Genomic DNA, 15,717 nt, shown 5'->3' with positions numbered 1-15,717 from the left:
TCATGGTATGCTGTGAATGGTCACACAGTAAACTTCTCTACTGTAGAGGTTATGTGTTGGTGTCAGGAGATGATATAGAACGTTAATAAATGCCGAGTCAGAATACCTGTTTTTGTCTGATTAGATTAAGCTTTTAAAACGCTAACACTGCCTTTAAAACATGCAAATTGTAATTACGCAAGACTGTAAAAACACTGCCAGGGATTAGAGATGAATTAAAAGGGGGAAAAAAAACAGAATATAAAGTAAAACTGAAGCATAAAGTAAAACAAGCACTGTGCACAAAACCCACCTGCTTCCATTCTTTATGAGAGGAGGCAAAGTACAATTTTTATTTAGTCTTGACTTCCCATTAAATAATGGAAGTGAAAAACAGTCAAAGACTGAAGTGAACTTTAAATCGCCCTCCTAATCAAATCAGTCAACATTTGCTTTGGGTCAAAAAGATCTGATGTTTCCTAATGATGGTTTAAGCGCTCACAGATCATCACCTTCCCCATGACAGGTGACTGGGAATAAAGATAAGCCTCTTCACCAACAATCCTATATTATGTAATTCAGCGAACATCTGCACACATCTTCATCTGCCTTCCAGCATGTCCCAGATAATCCACCACACAATGCTTATTATTCTCCCCTGGAGTTTTGAATCCGTTAGTTGAAGCCTGTCAGAGCAATGAATGGAGACCAGCACATAGGAACACATCTTGAAACACGTGCCTTGGATGGGAAATTAGGTTACCATGGTGACCCAATTTGCCGAAACGACACCCAAAATCCCAAAAGGGTCAATGGGGAGACGTCAAGAAAAACAGTCTGAACTCAAGGCCTGGAAGAGCGTTCATGCTTCCACCTGATCAAATATGTACAGGGTGCAGTTTTCACAGTTAAAACCGCTTCTTTAATACCTCTGAGGATTTTCCTCAATTCACCCGTTAGGTTTGGAGAGAATAAATCCTTCAAATGGTTTGAAAGTTTCTTTTTAGAAATGTATGTTAACTCACCATCAGCACAACAAATCACACCATATAGACAATTTGTATGGAATTTTACAATAATTTAACACTTTCAGATAATATAGGATTATATCCTATAATCAGGATATATCTCCTTCCAGATCATAGGAGGGTCACATGATTCTATCCATAGACCTTAGTGTATCTACTTTAGTGTTTCTCTTGTCTAAATCTTCTTGTAATATCCGGTTTTAAAGGTATTTTTACATGTCAAATCTTTTACAAAAAGGTATTAGGCATCTGATCTTGTTGGCACTCACGATTAAACCTTTTTTTTTTTATATATATTATGTAGTATGGCTTTCAAACAGCGGCCATTTTATTGGAATATTTGCAGCTTATGTGACTTTGTTCCTCCTCCTGTCGGCCACTCCTGACTAAGGAAACTAGCTACTCACTAATACTACTCACTGAACTAAACCTGAAATGAAAAACCAGCATTAGCCTCACAAATAAGGCTCTAGGAAACTCTTCAAAATAAAAGTCTAGCCTTTTACATAGCTTACGTTATTCTAAGATTGCCATCCACATTTTACATGAAGTGGATGTAGTAGTGGACAAGGGATTATGTCTGGCCCTCAGAATGAAGCTCCAGGCTGACTGTCAACATAGACGTCTAGCTCTTATGGGTTGTAATGTTGAAGTTGGGGCAAAACCACCTTACAGTTTAAAAGAACAGTGTTGATCGAAATGGAGGGGCAGCTGAGCGATTGTTGGTTCTCTTTAATATGTAGCTATTCAGAAGGGAAAGACTAAAGCGGTGAAAAATGGTGTTGGGTGGGATGCAACAAGCAGCAGACAGCATCAGAGTTCCTTCAGCAGTTCTTCCCGCTGTATCTGACTCTAATGCGAGCATTGTTGCAGTAAAATGGGCCGACAGCAGTAAATGTCCTGTTCTTAATCTGTGTTTTCGTCACCTGTTTTACAGTGTGATTTCTAAAAGCAAGCAGGAAGCTCTTGGCGTGTGAAAATCCTTCCTCATAATGGGGGTAACGGTCTACAACGTCTCCTCCACCTCGGCCAGGGTCAACTGGCCTGCCTCGCCCACCTGCCTGGACACCTTCTACAGCGTCATGTACGACCCCAACTGGAACAGCCTCATCATGGGCTACAAGCGCAAGAGCTTCAAGCACGAGGAGCGCATCCCTGTCAGCCAGACCAACACCTACCTGGGCAACCTGCTGCCCCAGACCGCCTACTTCCTGTGCGTGACGTGCCAGGCCGCCGACCCGGTGCGGGAGCAGTGCCAGGTGTTCAGCACGCCCAGCGAGAGCAGCGAAGGCCACGACAGGGCCGGCTGGGAGGTGGCGGTGGGCGTGTGGCTGACCTGCTGCCTCCTGCTGCTGATCATCGCCGGCGTCCTTCTGTGGGGGTGCCTGCACAACATGTGCTCGCTGCCGGGGAGCACCGAGAGCCGGCCTGTCGTCACCACCTCTGTCCGCCAAGACATGTCCAGTTCGGGACGCCTCTTCACGGCCAGGAGCAGCAGCGAGGAAAGCATCAAACGGGCCAACGCCATGCAGACCTCGCTGATGCTGGCGCAGCCCGCGGGTCATGTAATTACCCCGGACCATGAGAGCTAAGCTGGCTGACAGAGAGCCAGCATTAATCGACTGGATTAAGGTCATCGCAGTATTGTTCTGCCCCGGTTGAATTATCACTCGACGTTTTACCGACTCAATGAAAATCCTATGTGTGTTTACGGCAATATACGGTTTCACAGGATCCGTCGCAAACACTATTTCTGCACCGTGTCAAGCTGTCCCAGTTAAAATGGTCACTGCTAGAAATATGAAGCTCACGAAAAGTCTTTTAACCTTTGTGTTCCACTAGATTTGCAGATTGGGTGTTTTTCCTAAACATTTGGACAAGAGCTAAAAACATAAGACTCGATGCAGTGTTTCCTACCATAAATAAAACTTCCCTTTCCTTTATATTCTATAGAGATTTAGTTATCAAGCAGGAAACATTTAGCTTGAACATTTGTTTATGCACAGCTGGTCAGGTCATGACAGAAGTCAATAAAAAAAAAATCCTTTGCTTATGGAATCCAGGGAAACAAAGTGGAAGTGAGTGACGATAACAGAGAGATACACTGACCTTTGACCCGTAAAGATAGTGGGGCTGAGCGTTGGGGGGCTTATCCCTCTGGAACTCTTGAGAGAAGGGCAGGATGGTGCGCACAAACCTGGACGCACAGAAGGAGATTAGTCAAGCATGCGTCACCGCTAATGTAAACAGCTGGATATATTACAGAGACAGAGACGGCAGGGAGCTGAAAACAGAAACGCACACATGGATCTGGTAGCCGTCAGGAGCATCTTCACCAACTATCAGCAACAATCAGTCCCGTCTCTATATAAACGAGCTGCTGTTGAAACTTTCAGAGTAACTTGGCCACTTTTAGTCAGCTGTAAACGAAAAGTGCTATTTCCAGTCTGGCAGCCCTGACTGCAGTACCTAACTGAGAACCCTGATGAGATTAAATTAAATTAAGACCAAACCAATAAATACCTGGGGCGACTAGACAGTAACCATTAATACATTCCTGCTGAGACATGCAGAGGGACTGATCATTTCAATTGGCCAATTTTCAGTTTGACCTGTCCCCACCAGTGACTAGCTGGTCAGAAATTCAAACATTTCTTATAAGCAAACGCACCATCCCTGAGCTCAAACAGTCTTCTGTGTGGATGCCGTCACTGAGGGAAGAAGAGACAGAGCTGGCCGGGTTTCAATCAGTGAGGCTTAAAACGCTCCAAGAAGTTGTTGAAAAGGAAACTGTAGAAACAACAGAAAGCTGAAGTATGGTGGCTGCTGGGTTTCAAACTTTTGCCGTTTTAAACCTTTCCACAGGACATGAATTTATCAAACTGGCAAAGGAGCAAACTGACACTGATCCAACTCTAGCTGACACCAGAAAGTTGAACATTTTACACCAAAGCTGTCTGCTCTTTTAAGCTGTTAACCCTCATCAGCAATGAAATACGCAGGATTTGAAAATGTTGGCAGCTTCTTAGGAATCCCGGAGTTAAGATAAAGATCTACATGCTCAAGGGAATATGGATAGAGAATGATGTTTACAGTTTTGGTAATGCTAATCATGCTAATAGCTAGTATAGGATGGTAAAAATCATTTTTAATGTCAACTCTAAATTATTGCTTTAGATGAGTAAAAACCTGCTTTATAATGACTCCTCTCGGACACACAGAGTCCAACAGGAAGGAAGGTAAGAAAACAATACGCTGAATGTTGTTAATTAATTCCTTAAAGGAAAATCAGAATCAGTCAAAACCAGTATCTGCAGGTCAAATATCGGACCTTTGCCACAATGATTGGTAGCAGGCTTTTAGAATAAAGTTTAAAGTAGAAATATGAAAATGTTATACCGGGCTTTGAAAAAGTTTAAAACATTCCTATCTGACTGCAGATTTAAGAAGAGCAGTCCCAATTATCTGTCTGTTTTATTCTGTAAAGCGATTCACTGAAATTTAATGCAAAACCAAAATTTACTGATACACAGTCGTCGTTTTATTTAGACAAATTCATGAGAAATGGGGAAAGAAGCAACTGAGCATTATGGTATTTTTTTGCCAACCAACCATCATACTGAATAATCTTTTTTTCCCCCCCAACTGTGGCAGCTGCAAGCTCAGCTCAGCTTCTGCTGAGTTGGACCATTAGCATCTATTTCTTTGATCTTTCTCATGTTTATATTTAAATATGGCACAGAACATGGCATTACTGCTAAAATTCACTTTTAAATGGGTCCCATTCTCTTTCATTTATAACTCCTTGAGCAAAATTATTCTTACAGAGTAAAACTGTAACCTGCAGACCACATTTTAGGTTTCAAAAAGCTTTTACGCATTGTAAGAAAATCATTTGCACACATTTTCTAAAAATGTAACTAAAAGTAAACTACAAGATATTAGGACGAGCATACAGTCTTTCTACTGACGTTGTAAACCAACCCACCTGTTGGTAGAGCCGTTGTAGCAATAGTTAGGCAGAAAGTCAAAGTTGAGCTCCCAGAAGACGTGCAGCGTTATCCTGCCGTATGGCGCCGACACGTTGTGGTTGGCCTCGCGGAACATGGCATCAAAGCTGTCCAGAGTCAAGAACTTGCTGAGGAGCTTGTGTGTCATGTGATTGATCTCCAGAAGACCTTCCAGCTCCTGTAGAGACAAACCCGTTACCAAAAGAACAAAGGAGAAGCCATTTATCATCCTGGAATAAACCCAAGCGGCGTACCATTATTGAGGTGAGGTCCTCACTCTCGAAGCGGTTGATTGCGAGTTCAAGAGATTTGTAAAGAGCTGCAGAAACTCTCTGGGTGATGAGTCGGTTCAGATCAATGGAGCGGCCCAGGAGCTAAGAGAAATGTTGTGTTAGTAAAGGAGGCGGTTTGAGGGGGAACAGAACCAGTGAGGGTGGCACTGCAAAGTCCACAGCAGGTACAGACACACCTGGACGTGGCGCTGCTTCAGCAGGGTCTCGTAGCGGTTGGAAGTCGGCCAGGGAATGTTGGCGCCCTGGTTCTTGCAGTCGGTTCTCAAACGTTTATCCAGAAGAAGACTAAAGGGTTTAAACATTTTCCATTATTTTAGATTGTGTATTAAGGGCCTAAGTGTTTTTCTTTCCATTTTTACCATAAGCTTTTTCCTTATTTCTTTACAATTTTATTTAGGTTCCACATCAATCGTCTGAACAAATCAGAAATAAACATCTGGAACGCTTTAAAGAAAAACATTTCAGCACCTCCTTTTTCACAACTTTAAAGAAATGTCTTTATGCTCGACTGTGACAAGCTAAGAAGAAGCTGAAAACCAAACGGGAGAACTCCATCTTGCTTTTTCTATACATTTTGTCTAAAGAAACCCTAATAAAAATACTATCAAAGTTAATAATTGGTGTTGTTCTTTGATATCCTAATGACAGTCCTCTGATGTCAGACATGAAGCGGTCTGACTACTGTCCATTTTTGTTCAAGCTTCAACCATCAGGAAGTGGGACACCAGTGTCTCTGTCCACCAGGATGTGGATATTTACTGAGGATACCGACCAGAAGGTTTCTGATCCAAAATGGACATCTTCAGGCTTGACTGAGATATGTAACTGTGAACATAGACAAGACAAGTGTCTCTGGAGAAAGGTTTAATATCAGAAGGGACGAAGACTGAGTTGTTTTTACCACAATGACAAGAAGCATGTTTGAAGGAGTTTAAAACTTCATCCTGTACCACCTCGACCCCCCAGGAACATACAGCAGGGTCCTTTTTGTGGACTTCAGCCTTTAACATGATCATCCCAGACATCCCCCACCAACAGTTCACCCAGCTCACCACCGTCTGTCAGTGGATCACCAATTTCCAGACTGACTGGGAGCAAGAGGCGATGCTGGGGAGCATTTTCTCCCACTCGATAACCATCAACACCCCCAGGGGCGTGTTCTCCCCTTACTCCTCCTCTCTACACAAGTAACTGCACCTCAGCAGACCGGTCTGTGAAACTCCTGAAGTTTGTAGATGACACCACTGTGAATGGTCTCTGGTCCAGCTTAGTGACGAGGATTGGCTGGGCCACTGGTGCAGTCTTCTAACCCACTGGAGATTAATTCACTCGTGACAGTGAGGATGACAATGGACATCTGGAGGACTAAACCCCCACCCACAAAGACAGTTTCTTCTCCCAGGCCATTTTTCTGATGGACACAATGAACACCTCACAGCCTGATTAGTCAGCTAAACAACTGTTGAACCAAAATAAGTTAATTCCACTTTCATTACCTTCCCTTTTTTATGTTTTTATGTTATATCAAATGTCTGAACATTGTTGGTGCTGTAACCAAGGTCAAATTTCTTTGCTTGTACAATCATGGCCAAATAAAGCCCACTCATAGTTTATAGGGGCATGGTGGTGGCAGCATCATGCCGAGGGTCAGTTTCACAACATGATGGCATTTGTCCCACGACATGGATAGAATAATGAAGAGAGCGAACCATTTCCTAAATACTTCAGCTTCACTTCAAATCAACAGCTTAATCTTTGACACAAGTGAGTGGTGGTAGCATCATGCTGAGGTTTCTTTTTTTTTTTTTGCTGCAGGTGACACTGGTGCATTGTGGATGGTACACAAAATGAATAAAATGACAAAGGAGAAACACCTTCAAACTCAGTCCTTTCAACTCAACTCAAATCATCAGCTAGGTGGTTGAAACTTGAACAAAGTTGGGTGTTGAAACAAGACAATGATCCTAAAGTACATTAAAACTGGGTTTGGGACGTATGGACCACTTTAAAATAACTTTCTGATACCGATACTAAGAATGGTCAAAGGTCCAGCCAGAATTATACCAGAAGCTCGTTGATGGTGATAAAAAAAACATATCTTTCTGCAACTTGCTAGCTGAGTTTCATCCAAATATCAATGGGCAGGTATGTATGTATGTATTCAAGTTAAATGTATAATTTTAACCTGTGTGGAACAGAGGAAAACGGCACATGAAATTCTAAACTTTGCACGCAATTGTTGTTTTTAGTCCATTCAAGTTATCTGTTGTATAATCTTTCTGTTCTGGAAAAAATAAAAAATGGTTCAAACCCATCACTAAAAGTTCACAATCATTGCGACATTTGTACGGATAATCCGTGTATGGAAACTTCTAACCATCACTGTTTTTATTAATTGTTTTCCGTCTAAAATCCTGCTTTCTTTAAAAGGATGCAGCACTACATCCCCCCATAATAAGGTTTTCACACACCCATTCAAAAACTCTGCGTCAACAGGTACTAAAAGAGGAGATCAGTAGCGCTCACCTTCCAGCTAGTATCTTGTAGTAGGCGAAAATCTGATCAGCCAGCTTGTAGACAAACTGATCAAAGCACAAGTTGACCTGAAAAAAAACAAAAAAAAGTTTTAGACAATTATAAAACTAAAACTTTTAATTAGAAACAAGTTAAAAAATTTTTAGCCGGCCCAATTGCCAAAGAATCAAACCACTTATTACTTTTTTTCCCCCCAATTTTGATTTAAAAAGGAAAAACTGATGTTACTCAACATTTCTGAACTGTTATGCAATGACTGAATATGTGAGATTACTGAAGAGGGCGGATGCATGGAGTTATGATGCACAAAATGACTGCAAACAATATACAGCTCTGCCACAGCATCAGAAAGATTAAGCTTTTCTAAAGGACCGTCACATCGAGCAGGATACGCTCAGCCCCTTACCTCAGCCTCTATTTCATCATAGAGGAACTGCTTCTTGAATTTGGTCAGAGCATAGTGGGCGCTGTCGTTGTACAAATCCAGAGGGTATAACACATACCTGCAAACATATGACGGAAACTCTGTTAGTCATGCAATGCCCTCAGATGGATTAAAACGGGCCTAAACGAGTTTAAGAGTAACACAGGAAGCTTGGTCCATCGCTGACTGCAGTCCTATGCCGGTGAGCTTTATTTGTACAGATAAAATACGATCACTGCTGTCATAAGCACATATTATGTCGGGGTATTATTGCAAAAAAAATAAAAAAATCTACTTTACTCATTTACTTGTGTCATACAACTAAATGAGTAAAGTTGATTTTTTTTGCAATAACCCGTAGAATTAGAGTTCTGGCCCATGCCAGAGAATGTGCTTAATGGCTTATGTAAATCTGCCCCGTACGACAGTAATCCTGTGGCCAACATGAAAACAGGCATGAAAACATGAAGAAACAACATCCAACTCTGCAGAGTTAACTGGAGAATCATCCCAACACTGGTCAGAAAGCAGAATATACAGTGCCTTGAATAATTATTCACTCCCCTGAACCTTTCTTCATGCTACAACCAAAACCGTCAATGTGTTTTATTGGGATTGTTTGTGTAAGATCAACACAAAGTGTATAAATAGGAAGTGGCATGAAAATGATTAATGGTTTCCAGAATCTTCTCCAACTACACATCTCCAAATCTGGTGATAATTTGTTTTTAGAAGCCTTTCTGATGTCAGACATGACATGACCCCAGGTAAAATATACCGAAACCAATTATTTCAGAGGTTACTGTATTAGGACATAGTCTTCACTCCATTAATTCAACATGTGGGGTAATGTGTTCTGCTAAGATGAGACTGAATTTAAGCTTTTGGTTTGAAGGCACAACACTAAGAAAAACTATTTTTGCGAATCACCCTGAACACACTGTCCTACCATGAAACATTCCAAAAACAAGTAAAAAAAACAAAGCAACTGGACTTGTTTTCCGGAAAACAAGTCCAGTTGCTTTGTTTTTTACTTTTTTTTGGAATGACCATGACCTGGATGACTGAGAATCTTCACCAGCATACCATGAAACATGGTGCTGCGTCTGGGTGTGGGCGACAAAGATCAATGCATATTCACACATTGATCGCGAAATGAACTTAAATCCAAGAGAATCAGTGGCAAAACGTGAAAATCGTTCACAGATGTTCTCCAATCAATCTGACAGTCTTTTATACGTGCAAAGAGTCATTCTCCAAAAGACTTGCGGCTGTAATTGCAGTAAAGTGTTTAAACATAGTATTGACTCAGGGTGGCTGAGCCCACAGCACACTTTGCTTTTTTTCCCCATCGTGTTAAAGCCTAATAAAGCCCAATGAAGTTTGTGTTTTTAACTTCACCATCAACATGTAAAAAGGTTCTGGAGATCTGAATACCTTTGGAAAGCACATCATGTGATGACAAATTTCTGGTAAATAATTAGACTAAAATGAATTCCAAACAACCTTGTTAACTGGATCATTAACATGCACAGAGTAATTAGTTTGTCTGGGTCGAACGAGACAAAGAAAGAACTGCTTCCATTTAATATCTGTCCTCTCAGAGCAAAACTAGAATTACTCCATCATTGAAGCCTCCTTGGTCTCCAGGATGTGATCGGTGAGGATCCATGGCATGGACATCTCGATGGGGAACTGGATCCTGCGGCCCATGGTGAGCTCCAGGAAGAACTCCCTGAACCAGAGCTGGGAGAGGTCACAGCACTGCTGCAGAGTCTCTGCAGGGAGATTTCAGAGAGCAGACATGGAGAATGCTTTTAAAAATCTGCTTTTTTTGTCTAAATGGCTACCATACACATTTCACAAAGCTGGCAGGAGCTTTCAAAATCAAACTATTTACCGCTGAAGTTCAGCAGGTGTGTGTAAAAGAAGGACTCCTTGTGAAAATGTTCAATGTCCAAGATGGTGGGGCCATCGAGACCGCTGCGCAGAGTCTTCTTTGAGCCACTTTTGTCAGCAATTAGAGACTCCAGCATCGTCCTCACCATGTAGAGCTGCGATGTTTATGAATATACAGAGAGAAGACGAAATCAGTCAGCAGTCAGGTGGATGTAGCCATTACCATCACAGGCAGAAACTAGGATTTTAGAAAGGTGGCTTCCTGTGGAAGGTCCCTGCAGCTGATCCGTGCTGGGCCATCATTTCATCCATAACTTCACTTTTATCTTTTATATTGTTGAAATCTGTTCTTAGAAGCAATCTGAAAAATAGATTGCTTCTAAGAACAAAGCTCTAAGCCGATAAAAACGGCACGGTTTATGCAACATAATGGATGAAACATCGCGCCCAACCTGTTGCTGGGCACCAAAACCGACACCTGAACACAGATCATCTTTTTATAGGCAGCCATGTCCATGTACACGTAAATGTTAGTGTAAGAGTGCTGCCTGACAAAGAAAAGCTTTACTAGGAGTCATCTGGGGGGAAAAATAAAATAAAAACAGAAAACGGGGTTTTTGGACAACATTCTGAAGACAGAGTTCAGCTCATCTCTCAGCATGACAACAGTGCAAACCTGCGCTCTAATCGGATGTGCTACACAGGCTCCGTGAGCTTCACAAGCCTGATTAATGTCAACTGGCAGAGCCTGACCTGGCAGCACCTTTGAAGTGTGACAAAGGATTATGGATTACGATAATAAAGGAACGTGTGTGTGACAAATAACAGGAAAATTCTGCCCAACGATTCGAGTGTAAACACTATCTGAGTGTAATCTAAATGATAATTTCCACACTGTGGGTCAATAAAGGTATTTCTACTCTATTGTAATGATAATGATAATGTAAACTATGACAATCCCACACTATATTCATTTGAATTTAAGCATTCAATTAAATTTTATTTGTATAGCGCCAATTCATGAAACATGTCATCTCAAGCCACTTTACAAAGTCAGATTAAATCAGATTATGCAGATTGGTCCAAAAGGTTTCCTCTCTAAAGAAACCCAGCAGGTTGCATCAAGTCTCGACAAGCAGCATTCACTCCTGAAGAAGCATAGAGCTACAGGGAGAGTCGTCTGCATTGTCCATGGCTTTGCAGCAATCCCTCATACTAAGCAAGCATGAAGCGACAGTGGAAAGAAAAAACCTCCCCTTTAACGGGAAGGAAAAACCTCCAGCAGAACCAGAACCAGGCTCAGTATGAACGGTTATCTGCCTCGACCCACTGGGGCTTAGAGAAGACAGAGCAGAGACACAGAAGCTCACATTGATCCAGGAATGCCTACTGTAATCTAACAATTAGAATAAAGTACTGTATACATTTATTTTAGTAACATCTTTGTTCACAGTGAGATGCACGTCTAGAGTCATCTGTTGACACATTTATGTTGATCCCACTCTACCTAAAGCACTCCTAGCAAGGCTAAAATGAGGAGCAGGTGAAGAGAGACCTGAGTGCTGGAGGGTCCCACAGCTCGACGAGGAACTTTAATGTCGAAGCCTCCCTTTGGGTCCTTCTCTCCTCTGAGGGCGGGGTCGTTGTGCGGCTCCCGGCCGCTCTCCCAGTCACAGACAGTCTTCCTGATGGCCTGAAGGACGCTGCAGTAAATAGATCATTCAGAAATCAGAATTAGTCTGAGCAAAGGGGGAAAAAAACTGTATCAGCAATTGTGATACTACATATTTATAAGGAAATCCACCAGTAAAATAGTTGTTTGTGTTCCAAAATAATCAAATATGGTTCTGTGCAAAAGACGGCACAGTTTTAGAGACACTGGATGCTTATAAAAAGGGAATAAAACATTCATAAATGTCAATGAATCATGAATGATGATTTTGAAAACCATCAATTCTTTAAGCCAAAACATAAAAATCAAGAAAAACAATCTAAAGCTGGTAACTTATGGAAAACATTTTAACATTTCTAAGAGTTTTTGCCCCACTGTTCCAATATATAAACTTTAATACAATCATTACACGCTTCTGGAAACTGACTTTATTGTTTGTAATGTATTTAATTATTGAAGCAGCTTTGTTAACGTACAATGTCCAAGACAAATTTCCCTGTGGGGACAATAAAGTATCCATCCATCCATCTACCCACCCACTAAATATTGTGCCGAGTGTGCATTCACTAATTCTGACTGTTCGGATTTTTTTATTAGCCGTGAGGTATTGACAAGCCTAATAGCTTCTGGAGAACATTTTAGGTTCAGGGACGACTGTTTGACATTCATGACAAGAAAAAATATTCATAGGAGTCAAAGTGACGCCTTAGTGTATTTAAGCGCCACCAACTAGAAAGCAGGGTGGTGGTGGCAGCATCATGCAGAGGGTCCTTTTTGTGGCCAGTGGTCCGGATTTATTGCACAGGTTAGATGAAATAATCAAAGACTACTTCCAAATGTTCCAAGTTCACCTCAAACCAACAGCTAGATAAAATGATGTGAGAAAAATCGATAATAAGTTTAAACTTGTGCACCCAATTATTGTTTGCTAAAATCCTTGTGGCTTTTGTCACTATAATTCCACTCAACAAAACAACCCACAGATAAGTGGGTGTACTGATCACCAGTCCTAGGCACAATGTGAAACCAGGTATGGGCGAGCTTTGCTTCCAACCTCTGGATGACGTTCTTCTTCTTCTTGATGGCATGCCGCAGCGGGTCCCTCAGGGTGATCTGAGCAAAGTCCTGCAGAGCTGAGTAGATGGTGTGACGGATGGCGTGGTTGAACACGCTCTCCATGCGCCCCATCAGCACCTGCAGTCCCTTTATCATGGCCATCACCTGCAAACCGCACCGCAGTCGATGAATGACAGGGCTACTAGGAGTCTGGAATGATACTTTAAATGCGACAATGTGACCGACCTCTACGAGAGCAAACTTCTCCTCGCTCGTGTAGTTGTACCGGGTGGCCCTCTCGTACTCTTCGGCGTTGTCGGGGCACTCCTTGTTGGAATATTTGTCTGTCGGGTGAACCAGTTTCCATGAATACTGCGGGAGAGACAGACCGGCTTTGAATGGTTGAAGGAGCAGAGTGCAGTTGTGTTGTGAACAAATCATTTCACTGTCTTCGGCAGACGGCCTGATCGCTCGTACCACTTCCATAACGTGAGCGCTCCACTGGGACAGCAGCTGCATGCCCTGCAGGGCCAGGTCAAACAACTTCCTGTACTCAGTGTCCGTCTTCTGGGACTCCTGACGCCCTGATCCAGTCACCACCTGCAATCACAACAAGAAATCCCACCAACTCATGACTCGTGAAATTCAGCAGGGCAAGGAAAGTTCAGGGAAGTTAGATTTTTCCACCTCTATGAAAAACTTGCAGATCATATAGTCAGCTAAAAACAGCCTGATTGTGGAGGTAGAACACAAAATATCAAAATATTAAGTATCCAGACGTGATGCATCACTCCAGCTAATGATCTGGTCTGCATCTCCCATACACACCTCGCTGTTGCTGTAGCGAGCGAGCTCGGAGATGAAGCGCATGTGATCGTCCCTGATCTGAATCATCTGCTCGCATATGTTGTACTGCGGGCTGCTGGATATAGAGGTGCAGGTCCATCTGGGCAGCGGAGTACGAGCAGAAAACACACAAATATCAAGCTGTGTGACGGTATCCAAGGTGTCATTGTGGGTCTACACACTTTGTTTCCATTTTTCTGATATCTGCCGTTTCATCCTCACCTGGATTTGTTCTCTTCAAAGTGAGCGCTGGTCTTGATGTACCGGGACAACTCGATCTGCATGTCACCAAACAGCGGGACCACCTGCAGTTGCTGTTGATCCCAAAACACACGGACAGCTCTTAGAAACGGCATATTTATAAATCCCAGCTAACAAAAACTAAAAGTTGGTTTACATTGGACAATAAAACTATTTGGTCAGCATAATGTTTCCTTATGAACACAGTAATGGCAACCTAAAAAGTGTTGTATCTGATAAATGTTCTGATATACTCAGATCTTCACCCCAAAAGAAAAAAACATCAGCAACATTCGACGTCAGTAAAGCGAGATTAAACATTTAAGTTCAGTTAAATGGTGCAACATGTGCAGCAGCCCCTTTCAAAGCCAACAAACGTCACATTAAAGCTGATGGAAAAATCTGAATTTCTGCCCTTTTTGGTGTCCTTTACTATAGAACTGTGCAAAAGTCTCAAAGTCCTGTTCTATCTCTTTCTATCATCAAGGAGTCAAGCACTGCAGCATTAGAGTGTAAAGTCGGATCAAAGTAAGATGAAGTGATGAATATTATATCAAATGTTTGCATTTACCTTGAAGAACTTGTCAATCTTAGTGAGGTTGATTCTCTTCTTTGCATCTAGTTTGTAGATGTTGCTGCTGTTTCCGTCCATGAGGTACAAGCCAAAGCCCATAACCTGCAGAAGAGTAAGGAGTTACATGGAGGATGTCCGTACTCGCTAACGGTGCTCCGCTTTAGGACTGCTAAATACATTGCATATGTATCGTTCTCCAAATATCAGTACGCAATAGGCATGATGAACAGCCTGGACTGCAATAAATGTTAGCTACATATCATGTGTTTGAGCGCTCTATGCCAAACCATGTACTGGCACTTGTTATTCTGTGTAGCAAAAAATATATTAGAAGGTAAAGAGGTGATAAGGTTAGGAGGTTTTATGCTAAAACAGCAGATGCCCACCAGAGGAAACCTTTAAAATAAATAAATTGATAAAAATTAGCTTTTTTTTTTTCTGGTAGCTGGAAAGGCTGCTGATATTTGATGTCTACGTTTGCTGTGCATCCAAAGCAGAAAGACATCAACCGTTTTAATCATGTGGTTATTTATCGCAAAGAACAACATTCATCAATATTTTCTCATGTTTTTCCCAATATCCTGCAGCTTTAATCAGTTTGGTTTCAGTTCCACTCACTTTGAGCAGCGTGTGCTTCTCATTGGGGGTGAGATACAACTTGTCCTCGTAGTAATCCACACACAGGTTGACGATGTCCGCCAGCAGCTCTTCGTAGCCGTTGATCACCTCCAGCTGCTGTTGGAGTGACTGATGGACGCGCCACAGGAGGAAACTCATTACATACTTACACGACAACATTTTGATCAAAACCCGATTCTATCATTTCTTATCGTGCATATCAACTCTATTTTGGGTCAGGCCATGTAGTATTTTTAAGAAATGCACCTTTTCTCTTCTTTAAATGTTCTTCTTCCTAACTTGACTTAAACCCCTCATTTTGAATGCACGTCTTAAATGACCACATTGACAATTGTTTTATAGAAAAAACACAGACAAACCTGAGTGATTTTGTTGTGGTTTGCCAGGAACATGGAAAGATTCTGAGACTCCTGAATGGAGGACGGTTCGGCCATCTTTCTGAGAAACTGGGCAGCTCTAAACAGAGAAAAAGATGAGCTTTGTTTGTGTGTGTATATATATATATATATATATATATATATA

General features: G+C 41.9%; 2 protein-coding genes across 2 annotated transcripts in view; one reads left to right on the top strand and one right to left on the bottom strand.

Moving 5' to 3' along the window:
• cyfip1 (cytoplasmic FMR1 interacting protein 1) overlaps positions 1-15,717 on the bottom strand; it is a 45,640-nt gene that overhangs the window by 11,745 nt on the left and 18,178 nt on the right. The window contains exons 7-23 of the mRNA XM_012861139.3: positions 15,555-15,651; positions 15,175-15,303; positions 14,554-14,658; positions 13,965-14,056; positions 13,725-13,842; positions 13,374-13,496; positions 13,143-13,268; positions 12,895-13,061; positions 11,724-11,871; positions 10,170-10,323; positions 9,891-10,047; positions 8,252-8,348; positions 7,837-7,913; positions 5,487-5,595; positions 5,272-5,391; positions 4,996-5,195; positions 3,117-3,204 (exon numbers count right to left, since the gene is read on the bottom strand). Coding sequence (XP_012716593.2) covers positions 3,117-3,204; positions 4,996-5,195; positions 5,272-5,391; positions 5,487-5,595; positions 7,837-7,913; positions 8,252-8,348; positions 9,891-10,047; positions 10,170-10,323; positions 11,724-11,871; positions 12,895-13,061; positions 13,143-13,268; positions 13,374-13,496; positions 13,725-13,842; positions 13,965-14,056; positions 14,554-14,658; positions 15,175-15,303; positions 15,555-15,651 — 2,107 coding nt within the window. The remainder of the gene's footprint in view (positions 1-3,116; positions 3,205-4,995; positions 5,196-5,271; positions 5,392-5,486; positions 5,596-7,836; positions 7,914-8,251; positions 8,349-9,890; positions 10,048-10,169; positions 10,324-11,723; positions 11,872-12,894; positions 13,062-13,142; positions 13,269-13,373; positions 13,497-13,724; positions 13,843-13,964; positions 14,057-14,553; positions 14,659-15,174; positions 15,304-15,554; positions 15,652-15,717) is intronic.
• LOC105925351 (fibronectin type III domain-containing protein 9) lies at positions 1,987-3,110 on the top strand. Its single transcript, XM_021315762.2, has one exon. The coding sequence runs from the start codon at positions 2,000-2,002 to the stop codon at positions 2,597-2,599; it is 600 nt and encodes a 199-aa protein (XP_021171437.2). The 5' UTR covers positions 1,987-1,999; the 3' UTR covers positions 2,600-3,110.

Source organism: Fundulus heteroclitus, chromosome 9 (assembly GCF_011125445.2).
Source record: "Fundulus heteroclitus isolate FHET01 chromosome 9, MU-UCD_Fhet_4.1, whole genome shotgun sequence".
In the NCBI taxonomy this organism is placed as follows: Eukaryota; Metazoa; Chordata; class Actinopteri; order Cyprinodontiformes; family Fundulidae; genus Fundulus; species Fundulus heteroclitus.
Note: the sequence above shows the minus strand (reverse complement) of the source record. Positions and strands in the feature narration are given on the sequence as shown.

What these genes read in the sequence shown, in the direction of transcription:
- LOC105925351 (XM_021315762.2), top strand. Translation starts at nt 2,000, where the DNA reads ATGGGGGTAACGGTCTACAACGTCTCCTCCACCTCGGCCAGGGTCAAC.